This window comes from Cygnus atratus, chromosome 29 (genome assembly GCF_013377495.2).
Source record: "Cygnus atratus isolate AKBS03 ecotype Queensland, Australia chromosome 29, CAtr_DNAZoo_HiC_assembly, whole genome shotgun sequence".
Taxonomy (NCBI): Eukaryota; Metazoa; Chordata; class Aves; order Anseriformes; family Anatidae; genus Cygnus; species Cygnus atratus.
Window position 1 is genome coordinate 630,712 of NC_066390.1, and position 18,526 is coordinate 649,237.

The 18,526-nt window shown below is 61.5% G+C and overlaps 2 protein-coding genes across 4 annotated transcripts in view; both read right to left on the reverse strand.

Annotated features, from left to right (window-relative positions):
• Window positions 1-11,356: 11,356 nt before the first annotated feature.
• On the reverse strand, window positions 11,357-14,754 carry STAC3 (SH3 and cysteine rich domain 3). The gene is made up of 11 exons (XM_035570258.1): window positions 14,689-14,754; window positions 14,012-14,270; window positions 13,768-13,865; window positions 13,455-13,530; window positions 13,276-13,370; window positions 13,098-13,164; window positions 12,841-12,890; window positions 12,624-12,727; window positions 12,079-12,130; window positions 11,726-11,863; window positions 11,357-11,512 (listed from the first exon to the last, which is right to left on the reverse strand). The coding sequence occupies exons 1-11, from the start codon at window positions 14,752-14,754 to the stop codon at window positions 11,414-11,416; spliced, it is 1,104 nt and encodes a 367-aa protein (XP_035426151.1). The 3' UTR covers window positions 11,357-11,413.
• Window positions 14,755-16,772: 2,018 nt separating this feature from the next.
• Window positions 16,773-18,526, reverse strand: part of R3HDM2 (R3H domain containing 2) — a 57,019-nt gene continuing 55,265 nt past the window's right edge. For all 3 annotated transcript variants that reach the window (XM_050715938.1, XM_035570261.2, XM_050715937.1), the window contains one exon: window positions 16,773-17,350. In XM_050715938.1, the coding sequence (XP_050571895.1) occupies window positions 17,007-17,350 (344 nt within the window). In that variant the 3' untranslated portion in view covers window positions 16,773-17,006. The remainder of the gene's footprint in view (window positions 17,351-18,526) is intronic.

Below are 18,526 nucleotides of genomic sequence, written 5' to 3' on the forward strand. Positions count from 1 at the left end.
GAGGATGGAGGAGGGCAGGACACACGGGGAGGCGTCTGCAGCAGGGCTGGGAGGGACGGGGCGGGACAGGGATCCCAGCCCAGGGGCAGCAAGCTGGAAGCGGGCAGCTGAGCATCCACTGTGGAGCCCCAGCCACGCTCTGCCCCTTCCAGCAACTCCTGTACTGAGCTGCCACCACTGGGTTAGTGACCAGCTTTGGGTCTGGGCTCTCCACAACACCCCCTAGATGCCCTCCCCCAGCACTTGTGCCTCAGTTTCCCTGTCTGGATGAGGGGCCAGCCCCTCTCCTCCACATACAAAGCCCTCCCAGGTTGCTCGGCACCTTTGTGCTAGGGCGAAAGATGAGTTGTGTGATTTGTTATGACAACTTCTCCGATGTTTGCTGCCTCCCCTCAGCACCCCCCGCCACCCTCCCCTTTATGATAAATGACATAACACCCCATTTACATTTAGCAATGCAAATCTCCCTGGCAGTAACAGATGCTGCTGTGCATATGGAAACCAGTTATTTGTACCCATTGGCTCTTAACAAAAGACTGGGGAGATTGGCGGAGCAGGCAGCCCAGCGCAGCAGGCAGGGACGTCGCATCCATCCCCATGGCTGCTGGCCGCATCCTGCCCTGCAGCGGCCGAGCCCCGTGGCTCCTCGGGGCACAGAGCACGTGCCAGTGTCCCTTCTGCATGTGATGGGCACAGGCTGATCCCCGACATGCACCCCCTTCTGCTGGGGGCCAGCACCCCCATATCCTCCCAGCCCAGCCTTGGCTGGCACATGCACAGAGCTCTGCTGCCACCCCTCCGCACAGCCCAGCTCCGCCACGTCCACTCCATCCTCACCTCCTTTCTCTCAGCAAAGTCTAAAAGGACAAAGGGGAGAAACTTCTCTGGAGCTTGTGGAAATAAATAAACGAGCCCTGAATCACAGCCAGCAGCGCCGTGTTGAGGCCTTTGTTGATATAATTAGAGTTTTGAAATGGGATTGATTAAGTGCCACTCCCCAAGACAGAGTGCATCCTGCCCTCGGCAGAGGAGCGCTCGCGTCCTTCGCTGCCTTCCTCTGCCAGCGACTGCTGCGGTGCAGGGACGGTGGCATGGGGTGCGTGTGTGTGCGTGTGCAGGGTTGGGGCAGAGCTGTGCGGGAGGGTTTGCGATGGGGCATGTGCGCGCATGTTGCAAGGGTGACCCTGCAGGCACTGCTGGGATCCCCTTGGCAGGGAGGAGGTACTCGGCGGGATGTCGAGCGGGCACGTAGCAGCGTTAGGACGCTGGTGGGTCCTGACCCCATCAGAGCCAGGCCTGCTCTGGAGCACCCCGCAAGCTCCGAGCTCCCTGCAGACAAGCCCAGGACTTCCCCTGGAGAAGCAGTGGGATTCCCTGCCTGCAAAGCCCAGCTGCCTCCATGCTCATTAATGATTATAATTAAGAGACCATTTAATTCTGTGCCGCACTTCTCTCTTCCATGGTGATTAGAGCTCGTGCCCTGCTGCTCAGGCACTCTCCTGGGTGCTGCAAACCCACCCCTGTGACAGCGGCCATCTCAAGGGGCTCGGCCCTGCTGAGTGCTGGAAGGATGCCAGCATGCCCCCCCCCCCCCCAGGAGGGAGACACCATAAATCCAAGCAGATAGAAACCTTTTGAGCGCTTCATGGCTGCTCCTGCCTGGCACCATGCGGAGCGGAAGGGTCGGAGCTTTGAGGGGTGGACCAAGCCCTCAAATACTTCCTCAAGAGACAAGAATTACAGCCCCCCGACCTCAGTGAGCAGGCACATGCAGGGACACACACGTGCAGATGCAGAGCTGCACGGACGTGCGCTCACACCTCCCTGTGCACAGCCACCACCACCCCCCCCGCCCCGCCTGTGCTGCTGCACCCACCTGTCTGTGTGCACATTTGTGCGCAGACACATGCACACCCCTGCCCCGATCCCAACAGGTGTGCATGACCACAGGGACACTAACACACATTTATGGGCAGGACGCAGGCTTGCACACGCACCAACACACAATCCCATGTGTGCCAGTGCAGTCCCAGACCCTATAGAAGGGCTCTCCAGTACAGCCCGGTCAGGGAAAGCAGCTGAGACAAACAGGGTGGGGGGAACGGGGGGAGCCGCCAGGCCTTGGTGATGCTGCTCGCAGCTGCTGCGGCGGGTATTTTACAGCCACTCCAAAAATATTATTCAAGATGAAGGAGAATCACGGCTGCTGCGAGCGAGCGCAGGGCCATCGCGGGGAATTTATCATCCCGAATTGGGTGCCCCCCCTGCAACGCCGTGGTGATGAAGTGCTTCATTAATGGGAGATGCTGCAGCTTGGGGCTGAACGTGCCTGCACCTGAGCGTGCTGTTTCCTCCAGCTCCCAGCCTTGGCACTCAGCCCCCCCCCAATCCCCGCATGCCTCCCCCAGCACCCAGCCAGCTCCACACCCCCTCCCCACCCCACGGCCTCCTCACTGCCCTCCTAGCCCCACACCTGGCCCCCATTTGTTGCTCCCCAGGCAGGCTCCCCCAGGTGTGGACTCCCCCCACACCCTGCAAAGAGCAGACCCCCCAGACCTCCTGTGGGGGTGACACAGGGTTGCACACCCCCCCCCCCGCCCCAAGAATAGGGTCATACCCCTCTGATAATTAGGCCCTTCCCCTTTTTAGGGGGCTGGATGGAGCCACACGGCGCTGCTCGTGCCAAAGCTGTAAATCTCCCTGGCTTTTGGCCGGGGCGCAATGGAAACCATCATAAAAAATTCATATCATCTAAAGCAAACAAACAATAAACAAACAGCCAATAATTAAATGGTGAATTAACGGGATATATTTCATAGCCCCACAGAGGCGTGCTGTAGGACAAGCCTCAGCACGGGCAGAAGGGGCTGGGTGCTGTGGGTCCCAGATCCTTGCAGGGAGAGGAGGCGGCCAGGGGGACGGGGACGGGAACAGGTTGAGGGGACTGGCAAGGGGGGGTGTGGGGGGGACAGGGGCTGAAGGAGCAGCTCCGCAAAGGGCATCACCTTGTCCCACATCTCCTCCTGTTGAGTGCGATGTCATGCCCATGCCGTGATGCCACTGATCTCTATGACATCATGACCGCCCCCCCCCCCCCCCCCCCCCCGCTCCCCCACGTGCTTGCCCTGGCTGCAGTGTGCATCTGAGCACGCCTGTCTGCCAGCACCCAGGGCTGGCCCTGGTGCCATCCATCACCCAACACAGGCACACATCATTTATAGCTGGCACCTTCATTTACAGGGCTATTATCATCCTAATTCCCTCCATTAATCACAGGGCACTGCGTGATGAGCACCAGGAAAGCCGATCCCTGACCCACAACTGCTGCAGGATTGGGGGCACCACCCTAATAACTTGGGACCCCAAACCCCCCAAGATATTGCAAGTGCCAGCTGAGACAAACCCCCTCCTTGTCCCCAGAGACCCAGCCATGGGCCTGCAGGGTGCAGCCGGGGTGCTGAGGGGGCGTCCAGTACCGCAGGCAGGGGCTCCAGGATGGCAGTGGGCAGGTTGCCGCTTCTGTGGCTGCTGGAGGCGTTTCCTGGAACCGACCCTGCAATTAACCACCGCCTTGGCCTTGTCCTGCAATATCGATTTTTATTTTCTTTTTATTTATTTATTTTTTTTCTTTCCATAATTCTCTGAAGAAAAGCCCAAGCCCGGAGCTGTGATTTCCAAAGCATGTTTTATAAATAACCGGGGTCGCCAGCTGCCAATTGCTGTAATGCTGCCTCGATACAATTTAATAAACATAATAGCCTCTTCCTTCATCGTGACAAAGACACTGGTGGGGCCGGAGCTGTGCCAATCAGCGGCGCACGCGGCCGAGGCGTGCACGATGGTGCGGAGCGTGCCCGGCCGATGCACGGGGACACGCGTGTGCCCAACCCGACACCCGCAGCATCCCTGCCGAGCTGCTGCCGACCCACGCGGGACCGTGGCACGGGCACGACCCCAACCCCTGCACCCCTCAGGCGTGCGCCCCGGGGCTGCGTGCTCTTGCATGAGCAGCCCACGCGTGTCCGCGGCCCCGCTGCCCGCCGTGGGGCGTCCCGGGCCCGTCGGGAGTCCTGCGGCGCCCTCTCGTGGCGCACAGCTCCAAGGACCCGACCCCCCCCCGGTCCCCGCCTTGGTCCCCCCCAGCCCCACTGAGTGATGCCAGCGACGCCCAAATCAATTCCCATCCCCGCCAGGACACGGCGCGAAGGCGACAAATCACGGCTGCTGCTCCGCAGCCCCAGCACCTCATTTTTCTTGTTGAACTCCATAATAAGAAATCAATGGCAGACGCTGCGCTCCTGATGCGTCTCTGCCGGGACAGGCGGCATTGGATCGTTGACACCCCCCCCCTCCAGTTCTCTGATCCCCCCGCCAAGCCCCAGCTCTGGCGGGGCACAGAGCAGATGCCCCGTTCTTTCCAGGAGCCCCCACCCTTCCCTTGGCTGCCTCAGGGCTCCTTGCACCCATGCGCCCTGGGTGCATTCGGTGCTGCGTGCAATGCACGGGGCTGAGCCAGCTCCTGCCCGCAGAGCAGAGCCCCGGGCAGTGCTTCAGGCAGGTGCACCCCGTCCTTCTGCAGCCTTTAGGGTGCCTCTGGGTCCCTGAAATATCTCGGGGGGGGGGGGGGGGGGCAAACCCCAACCTTCAGGGTCTGCCTGGCACACAGACACCCACCTGGATCCTCACCCAGCCCCACATCTCCAGCCAGGCGGGTGGGAAGCACCCAGGCGTCCTGTGGGTGTAAATCGGGGGCGGGGGGGGGGGAGAGGTGTTGCAGAACTGGGGGGGGGCTCAGGGCTGGGGGGGTGCAGAGCTGCTGTCACATGGCAGCTCCAGCAGCTGCAGAAGGGCCTGGGCTGGGGAGAGCCGCTCCAATTAGCTGTAATCGCGCTTCCCCGCGGTGCCTGACACCGAAAAACCTACATAATTACCAGCAGCGACAGGGAAGGCAGGACCAGGCGCTCGTGCTTAATTGAGTGTTTACAGCCCTGTGGATGGGCGGGGGGGGGGGGGGGGTGGTGGCAATAACAGCTCTACAGAAAAGCTGCACCCCCTCCCCAAACCAGCCAGAGATGTCCAGGGAGGGGGGGAGCAGCAACGAAAGGCCTCATCCCTCCATGGTGGGGTCTGCTCTGTTCCCGCTCCCCTCCCCAGGGTGTCCCCGTCCCTGTCCCCCGGTAGCCCCCGCCACTGCTGCGGAGCTCGTGGTTGACTTGCAAATGCAGCCGCAGGAGATGGAGGTCTCGCTCCTGTCAGCCAGGCTGAAATCCCGTGGGCCAGTGATGGGGTCACCATGAACAGACGTGCCCCAGCAGACAGGGATGGGGCAGGGGACGCAGCTGTCTGGGACAATCCCAGATTGACGGCCCCGCTTTGGGGGCTGGAAGGCGTGGGGCAGGCAGGGATGACCTGCAAAGCAGAGGCAGACACCAGCTCCCATCCTGCAGCTGCCTGGACGACGCCAGCCTGCCCACGCCTTGCCGCCCCCCCAGCCCCAGCAGACAAAGCTCCTGCCCAGCTATTTTTGCCTGGTTAATTTTTCATGAGCGTGCTGATAATTCTGCTCATTGCACTGCCATGGACCCCATACCAATGAGCCGCGGTGCTCCCCCAGGCCCAGCAACGCCAGAATTGGGGACGGCAGGGACTGGAATTTACTGACAGGGGCATGGCCTGGGCTCCCCGCGCTGTGCCCACTCCCTGCCAGGCCAGGGGCTCCACAAGAACGCACTCCTGCACGGCAAGCACAGGGGCCACATGCACACAGATGTGTAAGGAACCATGCACAGAAGTAGGTGTGCGAGGACTCACACGGAACCATGCATGGCAATGCGTGCACAGGAGCATGCTGATATGAGTGCGTGTGTGTACATCACACACCTGTGTCCGTGTCGTGTCGTGCCCCATTTCCAACCCCTCCCCCCCCACCCCGGGTCTTGCAGCATCTCCCACCCTGGAGATGCAGGAACAGGCCCCTTTGTGCCCTTCGCCCTCCTGCCATTGCCAGAAACCAGGCGTGGGATAGGGCAGTGGGGTCAGACAAGCGCTGCTCTCCCTGTCCTGCAGCTAGGAACAGCCATGGGATTGGGGGGGGGGGGGGGAATGCAACCCCCCCCCCCCTGCACCCAGGAAGGGCATGGGGCTGACCCCAGGCGTCTGAGCCCTGTGCTGGGGTCTTGTGGGGCCAGGACAAGGGCCTGGGGCAGAGCCCCAGAGAGGGCACGGGGGGGCAGATGGCTTTCCACCATACCAAGTCCTGCCCTGTTCGTCCGTCTGCCACTTTCTGATGTGCCCAACTAGAATCACTAATTCCGATGAACCCAGACTAGATTAATTTTAATTTCCCCATGCAAATCAGTGCTAATTAGGATGGATTTAGTTCACATCACAGGGGCTGTGGGGACGGAAGCTGCACACGGTCGTCACTCCCCAGCTGGGCTTTGGGGTGTTTCAGCCTCGTCTGAGGACTGGGGAGGATGGACCCCATGGTCTGGAGGTCAGGGCTGGGGGCAGCCGGGGGGGCAGGGGCTGCTCTGAAATGCCAGGTCCCACTGACGGTGCTCAGCATCCCAGCACCAGCCAGAATCCCTCTGCCAGCCCTCGTCAGGGACATCCCCCAGCTGGAGGCAAATCTGTGCCCCCCTGCAGCTCATCCCTGCCCTCGGTTAATGCCCAGGTGGGTTTTACTGCACCACTGAGGTCATGAGCAAAGCTGACGGGGCAAACACAAGTTTGGGGCCACTGGATTGGGCCCACCAGGGGCTGTGAACAAGGAGCTGCCCACTTGCCTGGCTCCGAGTGAGGCAGCAATGTGGGGTGGCTGGGGGTCCCTGGGGACCCCTCCTCACCAGCATCCTTTTCCATGCAGACGCAGGGCTCCTTGGTGGATGCGGGCCCTGCAGCAGGCATGTGCTGCTCCCAGCAGGACCAGATCATCCCTGGACGCCTGGAGTCTGCTCTGCTGTGGGCAGTGGGGCAGGGGGCAGCGCATTGTCCCCTCCAGCTCGTTCAGATTCTTCCTGTGCCTTCTGCCTTGCCAAATATTTAACTAATTAACGCTGCCTGCAGGCTCCTGTTTATGCAGCTTGTTGTTGAGCCGAGGAGGATTCCTGGATGCCTCAGCGCGAAGAGGGTGCAAACTGCAGCCAGGACCACGGGCAGGAGGCTCAGCCTCCAGCCCTCTCACCTGGGCTCTCCCCACCTCGGAGAGCCCCCACACTGCATGGGGCAGCCCGCACCGACACCCTGTGCACCCAGAGCAGGGGCAGGGGGGAGGCACCTCCCGGCTGCGTCCCGCAGCCCCGGCTTTACTCCATCTGGCCCTCAGCGGGGTGTTCTCAGCCCTAGGAGCCTTTTTGCCAGCCCCCAGGCAAGGAAAAGCAGCGCAAGTGGCCCCTCCACGGTTCCCTGTCTCCAGGGGGTGCAGCCTCAGCCCCTGGGCTGGGGGAAAACAGCATCAGGATGCCCCAGTCCCATCAGCTCCAGCACGGTGGACACAGGTGCCGGAGTAGGAACCTGTGCTCCCAGTGGTGACTGGGGGCTGAGCTGGGGGCACAGCATGGGGCAGAGGTGGAGGCTGAGGGGGGCAGCAGGATGAGCCCTGCCAGGGGCACCGTGCAAACACCCAAGCCGTCTAGGCAGGCTGAGGCCAGAGCGGCTGCGACAAACAGCCAGAGGCAGCGCCTGCCTCCTGCCCTCATTAAATCCCCCCCTAACGAGCTCAGCACCAAGCCCTGGGGCCTGGCTGGACTCAGAGCCGGTCATTACTGCTGACAAGGAGCTGTCAGAGTGGGAGCTGCGGCCCGCAACCTCCCCCCTGCACAGGAACGCAGCCCGGGGACACCCCAGGGCAGGGAGCACCCCAGAGCCGGAGACGCCCCCTCCTTTGGAGACCAGCAGGGTCCCCACAGCCCTCAATGACACAGGTCCTGCGTGGGTCGGGGCACTCAGGTAGCAGAGAGCCTTGGGGGGGCCCGGGTCTGTCCCAACAGCACAGCTGGGCTGGGGGGACACCGGGAAAGGAGGGACGGGAGAAAACCCCGAGGAGAGGTGTTGGGCTGGGTGGGAGACAGCGGGGTCTGGGCTCTGACCCCAAGCAGAAGGGGGCTTTGGGCAGGAGAGCAAGGCTGTGGGGCAGGGCTGCTGCTCAGCACGATTTTCCTCTCCATCCTCCTCTCCCTGGACTCGCCGGGAGTGCGGGAGATGCAGGAGGCTGCTGAGCGCAGAGCACCCCGCTCGAATCCCACAGCGGAGCTGCTCCTTCCTGGGAGCACCCTGGCACAGATAAGGAGCCCGGGGTGATCCCTGGGGCATGTTTAATCTGGGACAGGACAGTTACTGGATAAATACCATGAATATGTAAATTGCATTTATGCTGATTTATGTCAGGGTGTGTGTGTGTGTGGGGGGGCAGGTGGGGAGGGGAGATGAGACCGTTTGGTTTAGTTTAATGCATTTTTTTTTCCTGCCTCCGGATTGAGAACAACCTCTGACCATCGTATCAGCCCAGCTGGAGGAGAAGGTTCAGGCAGAGCCTCACAGGCAGGGGGCACCGGGGGCCAGGCATGGGGACAAGCAGCGGACAGGCCGTGGGGTGCCCATGCAGCCCTGGGACCCCTGCTTCCAGCCGTGCTGCCTGGGGCTCGCTGCCTGCAGGACGGTGCACGGGGGCCCCCATCCCCTCCCTGCCGGTGCTGCTCTCCTGGGATGATGTATGGATCCAGCACGAGATCAGCGGTACTTCAATTAATTTCTGAGCCTCGCAAGGACTCCTGACCTTTTGTGAGACGTACAGAGAAATTGAGGTGATTAATCTAGCAGGTCAGGGTGGCTCCTCCACTCTGACATTCCCCACGTGGCACATGGGGTGGGGTACGGAGCAGACCCCTTCATATAATCTAGCTGCAGAGGGTTTAGCAATGGGACGCTGCCTGTCCCCCCACCAGCAGAGTCACTGCCCCTGTGTGTCACAGCTGGGTCACGACCAGGCTGCGAGCTAATGGGGAGCACGAGCACACGCTGACCTTGTGCCTTGCAGCCGCAGCGCGTCACGAGAATGCAGACCGGTGTGTGCAGCCAGTGGGTGAGTGTGGCCCGCGTGGCACACGTGGTCACCTGGCAGCATCCATCCCTCCCGTGCAGGATGGCCGTGGCACTCAGCCCCTTGCCCTGTTAGGTGCCAACAGCCCCCCAGCCCTCCCCTCCTCTGCCTGCTCCCTGCATTGCTCTTGCCAGGGACCGGCACCCCTGGGCCCGGAGTGGCTGCAGGGAGCACCTGGGCAGCCAGGATGCACATGTGGTGCTGGGGGGGGGAATCACCTTTTAATTTCATATTAACTGCTGATCAATCCAATTAGATCCTGCATGTAATGAAGGCCATCTGCTTGGGAGGTGGGGCCCCAGCTCTGCCTCCCCACCCCAAAGCTTGCACAGCCTCCCGGGAAGTCCATGGCTGCTGGCAGGGAAGGGGCCTGGGGGTAGGTTGGGGGGGGCGATGAAAAGGGTTTTACCCAATTTTCCAGATGACTCTAATTAAGTTGTTCTCTTCAGCTGTTAAATTAGCTGGAGCCCTACCCCTTCCCTGGGTGGTTCCCCCCTTCTCCTCCCTACTTCCCAGATGCAGCAAATCAGCTTCCAGCCCTCCTCAGCACCCCCCCGCGGGGCCCTGCAAATAAATAAATAGACAGTCCCAGTAAAATTAACCATATGAGAAGCCGCAAATGAGGTGGAAAATTTTAATGGTTCCGCATTTAAAAGCTGCCTGGCAGAGATGAGATGAGCAGGGAGGAAACAGTCCTGAGGGATGTGTGCTGCCCCCCAGGCACGCTGTGGTGTGTGGCAGCCCCTGACCCCCCACACCCCTCCCTTTTCATCATTCCCTGCTGCCCACGGACCTCCAGTATACCCAGTATACCCAGTGCACCTCCCAGCTGGCTCCTGGGACACTCGAACTGGGGGATGGGGTGTCTGTGCCTGATACCAACCTGGCCCCAGCCTGCTGGGTAACAAGGAACAAATGCCCCTAGGTCTGGGGGCTGTCACCCCCTCCTGGGGGTCTGACACCGAGCACTGGGGTGCAGGAACCGAGGGACGGCAGTGCCTTGCTTTGGGGCTGCTTCCAGCAGTGGTGATGCAGCTGAAGGCAGTGGGGGCCCTGCTGTGTGACCCGGGATCCCTGCAGACATAGGAGTGGGGGGCAGCGGTGGGGGTCTCGGGGAGCCCCCGGGGGGCAGCACCGGGGCTGCTTTGGCCTTGGACCCTCGCATGATTGCTCCCCGCAGCACTGCGCTGGGCTACCCCGCGAGCCACCACGAGGCGGCGCCGCTGCAGCTGAGGGTTTTCTCTTTTTTGCATAAATTTGCATACATTTGCATTCCTGTGCATGGGGGAACGTCGTGCAGCAGCAGCGCCCCCCCCAGCCCCGAGGCAGGGCCGGGGCAGCTGCATGGGGCCCGCAGAGGTTGGTGCTGGGAGCCTTGCTAAGGGGCCCCAGTGGTCCCGTCCCCATCCCTGTCCCCATGGGTACTGTGACCTTGGTGGGCCCTGCCCCAGTCCTCATAGTGGACCCCCCAAGTGCTGCCCCCCGAGGGGCCGAGGCCATGGGGGCCTGGATGGAGTCTCCCTGTCCGCCACCCTGGGCGGGCACCTGTTCCTGGCTCGGTGCTTGCCCCACGGTTCCAAGGACTTGACCCGTCCCTGGCACCGTCACCTGTCACCCACGGCCCCTATTCGGGCCCCGCTGGGCCCAATGCCAGCGCTTGGCCCCGGCCCTGTGCAGGCCAGGGGAACACGGGGCCCCTGCCGAGACTGGGCCAGCTCGCTGCACGTGTGGAACACCCTTTGGTGCCAGGGCTCCACCAGAAGAGCCGGGGGCAGAGGGGGCCTGGGTGGGGGGCCTGGGGGAGGCTGGGCTGTAGCTCCAGGCACACACGAGGCAGGAATGTGCCGCACAGGGTGTCACGCGTGGGCCGCGCAGGAAAGCATCACCGCAGCCTCTTCTGCAGCAGCGCCGCGGTGACCCCCCCCTCAAGGACGTTCAAAGCGGGGAGGGCTCAGGAGCAGACATGTATTGCCAAAACACAGAATTACACAGCCCAGAGCACTGGGACAGGACCCCATTGACACCCCCGAGTCATCCACCACCCAAGGCGCAGGAGCTGGGTGGCATCCAAGCAGCCCCTTCCTTACACCCAGGGTCTCTGCGGGCACCAAAAGCCCCAGAGGGGAACAGCCCCAGAGAGGCACCTCCCATGCCCCCGGCCTGCCCGGTCCTGGTGGAGACGGTCCCCACCGAAGGCCCCATCGCCACAGGCATCAGGGACAGGGTGCCAGCCATCCCTGCCTGGCTCCGCAGCTCCCCGCAGCCAGGGTCCATCCGTCCCCCCTGCTGGGGGGCCCCGGGATGCTGCCCCGCTCAGATCTCCTGCAGGAAGTCCACGGGGAAGAGCCCCACTTTGCGGCCGGTGTAGACTTTCACGTAACCGTTCACCTCCTCACCTTTCTGCACCACGATCTGGGGGGGGAGAGGGGTGTGGGTGAGGTGCGTGGGCCCCGGTCAGCAGGGGAAGGGGGTGACCCCCAGGAAGAGGGGAGCAACAGAGAAGATCCAGTACAGGGGGCTGGGGGAGACGAACATTGAGGGAGGGGGGCAGTTAATGAAAGGGGGCTGGGGCAGAGATGGGGGGTCTCAAAAAGCACCGGTTGTGACCACCTGGTCCTGCCTCACCTGATCCTTCTTGAGCGTGATCTGCCCAATTTCCCGGTTGCCCACGAAGGAGCGAGTTACCTTGTGCACCCGCTCACCGGCCCGCACCCGGATGATGAAGTTCGGGGGGAAGTAGCCAATTTTTTCACCAATCTTCCCCTGAAAGAAGTCCGTGGATGGATGTCAGGCAGGGGTTGGAGTCAATCTGTAAGACCCCCAGATTCCCTCAGCGGGCAGACTGTGCGTTGATGAAGACACAGCAGATTTAGGGGGCTGTGTCTCCCTTGGAGTGCAATTTGCACCCCCAGTTGAGCTCTCCCTTTTCTTTAAGCCCTGCATCTCCTCCCTCTGTGCCTGCAGGATATCAGCCTTACCCGCCACCACTCCTCATTGGAGTCATCAACCACCGTGATCTTCTCCCCTGGCCTGCAAAGGGAAGGAAGGGCTTGGTGTGAGAGGGGTTGGGACCACCCTGCTATGGGAGAAAAGGAAAATTGCTCTTCCCGTGGCACAGACTCTTAGGGCTCCATGTGAAGGATGCACACAGCTCACGGACTCATGGACAGGTCCTGTATGTGAGCAGCTCAGCCTTAAGTCTGGGGTGCAATAAATCAGTGGAACCATAAAAGAGAAACAGCAGCAGCCTTTGAAATGAGGCTTGTGCCCAAAACCTGGGAGCTGAGAGAGCTGGCTCAGTGAGAGCCAGGGCTCCCCCTCGATGCTTTGCCCATTGGGGCAGAAAATCCACAGAACCCACACCAGAGCCAGCACAGCCCTAAATTCTGCCCTCATTCAGTGGCTGAACCCTCCGGGCTCTGAGAACCTCACTGTTGAGGTGACGACATCTCCCCCTCCCCGCTGGACACACCAATTCCTTCCCCCCATCGCCCCCGTGCCCACCGCGTGGCTGCAAACTCACGGGAAATCCAGGTCGTCTTTCTCCAAGGCTTTGAAGCGATAAAGCGCCACGAAATAGTGAGACTGCAAATAGCCACCACGCATCCCCGGCTGGGGCTTCTTGTTCTTGGGGAGCAAGAAAGGGGGGTTCAGGGCTACAGGGAGACTGGGCACAGCTCCAGGGAGCCCAGCAGGGAGGGCTCAGGGCCTTTGGGCTGTAGGGTGAGGATGATGCATACCTTATCGTCTGTCGTGCTCTTCTCAGCCTTCTTGTCCCCTTCAGAGGTGCCTGGAAATGGGAGGGGAGTGGTGGTGGTGACATCTCTCCCGCTGCTGCCACCCCACCCGTGGCACCAGCCTCGTCTCAAGGACCTCTTATGCTCAGGAGAGCCAAGACCTGAACTGGACACCCCTTATCTGCAGGGCAGATCCCACCCTGGGGGGGCCCCTTGGGTATAGTCCCCCCCGCAGCTCCTTCCCTGCCCCATGCACTCACCGCCCTCCGTTTTGCCCCCTTCTGGCTTTGTGGCCTCGGGTTCCTCATCCATCATTGCAGCCAAAGGCTGCAAGGCAGAGAGCAGTCAGCAGGCAGGGAGCTCTGGGTGGCACCGGGGCGCAGGCTGCGGGGCCAGGACCCCCGTGCCTTTGGGGCGACAGCTCAGCCCCGCACTCACGTTTTTCTTGTCGTCCTGCCCTTTCTTGCGCTCCTTGTTGGCCATAATGACGCCTGTCCGGAGGGTCTCGAACACGGGGTCGCTCCTGTTGGCTGCTGCCGGGGCACGGACGCTGTGAGAGGGGTTCGGCCATGGGATGTGAGGAGAGGGGGCAGCCCTGGCATGGGGACGCTACTTACAGAGCAGCTCCTTGACGCAGGCGTACTGCTGGTCACTGTACAGGGGCGAGCTGTATGCCCGGCGAAACCCTGGGGGCTGGGAGTGGTGGGGAGGTCAGAGCATCGCCACCACCCAGACCCGTGGGGGCTCGGAGGTGGACGTGGGGCCTAGAGGTAGCTCAGGGTGCTGGGCAACCCCTCAGAACCAGGAGGGCAGGAGGGTGACGGCACCCGGGCTACGGCCGCAGGGACCCAGCCACTCGCTCCCCGCTGCGGTGCTTGGGTTTTCCCTGCGGGGAGGTGCCGTGAGCCCAGGGCTGGGGGGAGCACTCACGATTTTACCGAAGCAGCGTTGCATCTCCACGTAGGACTGGCAGTGGTGGTGGATGTTCGTTTTGCAGTTCTTGCACCTCAGGCCGAACTTGTTGTTGACTGGCCGTGGGGGGGGTGGCAGGGGGGAAAGGAGAGGCAACGTGACACTGCAGCTGTGGGAACGGCTGGGCTCGGGCCCTCGCCAGCCTTGGCCCCCAGCCCTCGCCCTGCCCGCGGCCCCCAGCCCGAGCACCCGCGGGACTCACGGACGATCATGCGGGCACAAACGTCACAGAACTTGGGCTTTTTGAAGTAATGATCCTTGAACTTGTGGGGTTTGTCATTGACAAGTTTCTGGGGCTCAGGAGGGGGCTCAGGCTCCTCCTCCTCTTCCTCCTCTTCCTCCTCCTCATAGATGTAGTAGATGGGTCCCCCTGAGGGGCTGACCAGCTCCCCGTTGGGCTGCGGCTCTGGCGCCACCTCCTCCTTGGGTTTTCGCTGGAAAAGTTGCTTCAGCTTCTGTAGCTGCTGGGACAGGAGAGGATGCATCGTGCACTGCGGGCGCAGCGGTGAGGAAGGCAGGCAGAGAAGCTGGTGCCTGGCTCTCTGCTCTCGTGCTCTGACCTAGAGACCCCTTCTTCCCCCCTGGGTGGGTGTAGATCCCAGGCACCCTAGGGCAGAAATGCTGGGAGGATGGGGTCCTTCTCCCAGCCCAGTGAGGTCCCCACAAAAGGAGCAGCTGTGAGCCCGTGGGGATGCAGCACTCCAAGCTGGCAAACCGCCATCTAGAGCCCCACTTGCCTTGGGGCCTGGTAGGCATTCCTGATCCCACAAAGGCTCCTGCATTCCTGATCCCACAAAGGTTCCTGGGGCTGCTGCAGGGACTGTGCTAGGAAGTTGGCTTCCCCCACCTGCCCAAGCTGTCCTGCAGGTACCCACTTACCCGGCTCTTGGGTTTCCCACCTGAAGCAGGTGAAGCTGGCGGCTCTGGCACTTCCTTCTCTGTCATACTACCAGGGGAAAACAAAGACACGGTGTTGGCTGGGGCTGGCCCCACTGCAGGTCCCTGGAGGGAGCAGGAACAGCCAGACCTTGCTGGATGGGGAGCATCCCCCAAGGCAGCCTCGCCTCCTGCCACCCTGCCTGCAGCTCCTGCCCCAGGAAGGGGCCACCTCTGCTGGGGACAAGTCCCAGGGCCCAGCACCTCCTGGGGCCCCGCTGCAGAGACTGGAGAACAGCAGGCGCTGCTCCCAGCCCAGCACACGCAGCACTGCTGCTCGCAGGCTCAGAGACACGGTGCCAAGTGCTGCGAGCCAGACCCCGGGCTACCTGCATGCATCATCTCTGCCCAGACATCTCCATCTCACAATTAAACTGCAAATGGTGCCACTCTTGGCCCCCTGTGACAGGCGTGCCTGTTGCACTCTCCGACATCACCGCACAGCCCCGCTTTCTCCTCCCCAGAAGCCCAGTGCTACCAAGGGGATGGGCTCTCTCCTGCACCCCCCCCAAAACATTCCTGATTCCACCTCTGACAGCCAGCCCACCGTCCGCACAGCCCCTCCACCCAGACATCACCATGTTTGGTGCTACCTAACCCCGGGCTCCCCCGTACCCCCATGGAAACCCCCCAGGATGACCATTAAGGAGACAGCGATGGGGGCTGGGGAGTCCTGGGGCAAGGGCTGCTGCAGGAGCCAAGGGGCCCCGGGACCTTGCAGCGACGTGCGTGGGGCAGGGGAGGGCTCGGGGGGGTCAGCGGCCACGAGGAAGGGGAGCCGTGCACTTACGCCGTGTTCGGAGCTCACGTCCCGCGACGAAAAACCCTGCAAGGGGCGGCCGGTGTCAAGAGCCTTTGCTGGCTGTGGAGCCCCCAGCCCAATGTGCTGGGTGCGCAGGGAGGGGGGCAGCCACCCCAGTCCCGTGGAGAGCGGGAGTGACAGGCCAGAGGGGAGCCGACAGCTGAGCGCTGGCGGAGGCTGACGCCGAGAAATTGGAGCCCATGCGCGAGCCGGGAGGGGAGCGGGGTGGAGGAGCCGCCAGCTATTTGCGTTGGTGGGTTGCTGGGCGTCACAGCGGCCCACCCACCCCCTGGCATGGGGCAGCCACAGAGCCAGGACACGTCGAGTGCTCCACCAGCCCCGCTGCCTCGATTGTTGCTGCATTGAATGCCCCTGCAGCTGGGAGAGGGAAAGGAAAGCAGGGCAGCAGTGGGTACCGGGCTCTGATGGCTATCCCGGGCAGCAAACGCTGCTGGTCTGCTCTCCGCTGGGACAGAAACGTGCACAGGGAACCCATCGCTGCCTGTGCTGGGTGCTGTGCTCCTGGAGCTGAACCCCAGTGCCAAAGGCCCTGGACCTCTGTCCCCGAGAGGCTGCGGGTGGCACTGGGGCAGGGGTTGGATCCCAGCCCTTCCAGGTAGCTTTTACCTCTCCACCTGCTTGTGAAGGTAGCATCCAGGTGTGGCAAGAGGCTCCAGCTGCTGCGTGCAATGCCATGGTGAGGTTGGTGCCAGCCCAACTCCTGTACCTGCAGGGCAGGAGGGTTGCACCTAGCAGCTCAAGGGCTGCTCCCATTTAATCCTGGTGCTCCCTGGCAGGAAATACAGCTGGGGACACCCCAAATGCCATCCCACGCAGCTGCGTGGGGCCCAGCTGCTGGGAAAAGACGCTATGAAAATCCAAAAGGGGGACCCAGACCCAGGTCAAAGAGTGCAGTGCTCCTCTCCCAGTCTCAGCTCCCAGCCTTGGCAAGGCCACAAGCCCTTCCACACACCAAGCATGGGGCAGGACCGGGGCAGGAACACACCCTCCTGAAAGCCAGGGAGCTCATTCTGCTCTCTGGCTGACATCTTACCTCGAAGAAGCAAACAGAAAACCCCTAGCACTGGTACTGACAGAGAACGGTAAAGCAGCGTTAAAGTGATGGACAAGTTTTCTTTTTATATTTAAAAACAACCTCCCCCCAAACAAAAACAAAAATACCCCCCAAAATAATAACCAGATTAAATAAAATGTGCAGTGAACATACCAATCAACACCTGTATGTGCAGTTCAACACAGTGCTTAACAAAACAATATACACAGGGTAAGGTGGGTGGGCATGGGCGTCACTCCAAAAAAAGAAAAATCAATTTCTCGTCTCTTAAGTCCATATAAATATATCCAGGAAGGAGGGCAAGAAGAAGGGAGGGCAGAAAGGAAGAGAGAAGGCAGAGGGAAGTGCCCGCTGTCCAGTGTGCTCTGTGCCCATGCATGAGCCCTACTGTGAGCTGGCACGTTCCAGCACTCGCAAGTCGTAGTTCTTTTTGGCCACGCGCAGCTTGAAGCGGCTGAGGGAGTTGTTGAGGCGGAGGGAGGCATTCTGGGCAGCCAGTGGGCTGGGGAACACGGCCACGATGGTGTATAAGGCAGCAAGGTCAGTGTGTCTGCTGTTCTCTGGAGTCCCGTTGCTGTCCCCGCCAACCCCATCTCCGCGACGCCCCTGAGTCTCTTTGAGCCACTGGATTTTGGCACCAGCCATCGCAAGCTGGGTAAAGAGCTTGTCAGCCTCTGTCCGTGTGATGCCCTCGGGCAGGTCCGTCACCTCCAGCACTCGGCCCAGCACTGCGATGGAAAGACAAGCACACGTCAGCAGCTGCGGTTCTAGGGGGGCGACAGCATGGAGGGAGCTGATGCCTCACCGGCTCTGGGGTTGGAGCAGTCAGTCTCTACCTCACCCATGAAAGCAGAGCTTTACTAAGCTGCCCCTACAATAGGAATGTGTTTTTTTAAGCCAGTCACTTCTTCCCCCTTAAGCCGTCCCTACCAGCCTGGTCCCTGCAGTGCCCCATCCTGACCCCTTCTGGTCCCCTCATGGTCTGCTCCAAGAGGAGACCGCTATTTCCCAGGGCTCCAGCAACACCAAGTCCTCCCCGCTTCTTTCGTCCGGGCTTGGCTTTTCAGTTAGGGCTTTCCCAGGTGTCCTGCCCCATCTTCCGACCCTCCCTGACCGGGAGCTAGCCCAACACTCCCACCCTCTGCCCTGGGAGGGAGAAAGACAGGCTGCGCCCGCGGACAGATGGCTGCTGCACCTTGACATACGCAGACCCTGAACGTGACTTTGCCCGCTGTGCTTCCCCCACAGGGAGCAGGATCCCCTTGTGTGGCCAGGCCAGTGTCGTGCCAAAATCTCTGCCTCTGTCCTGTGGTACCCAAACACTTCTGCTGTCTCCTGGCTCCAGCCCTGGCTTTTGGGCTTAGCGGAGGGCCGGCTGAATGGATTCTTTGCTAATATTAACATGGCATGTAATGAACATGCCAGCTGCAGGGAGGGGCGACAGCTCTCCAGGCAAGCTGCTCTTAAAGGGCCCCCTGCAACCGGCTGTGGTTGCTGGTGATGAGGAGGGGATGTGGGGGACACATCCGGAGCCTCCAGAGAGCCCGTGCAAACTGCCCACCCTACAGCTGGCCAGGTTCATGCCCAGCCAGCAAGGCTTGCACCACTGCGGGGAGAAGCCAGACTCCTTCCCTGCCTGACACGAGCAAGTGGGGACTCCCGGGAGGGAAACAGGAGGGAAATGGTCCTTGGCAGCCACTCCTGGAAGATCCCAAAGCTCTTTACAGAGATGAGGGCTTTGCAGCTCCTGGCCCCACTGGGAAACTGAAGCATTAGAGGGAAGGGGTGCTTGGGAGGATAATGGTGGGAACAAGGTATCAGAGGTCTGGGCAGTCACTGTCTGCTGACAAAGAGGAAAAAACCCTGAGTTCTGCCTGCCAGCCCCACCTGCTCCATCATTTCAA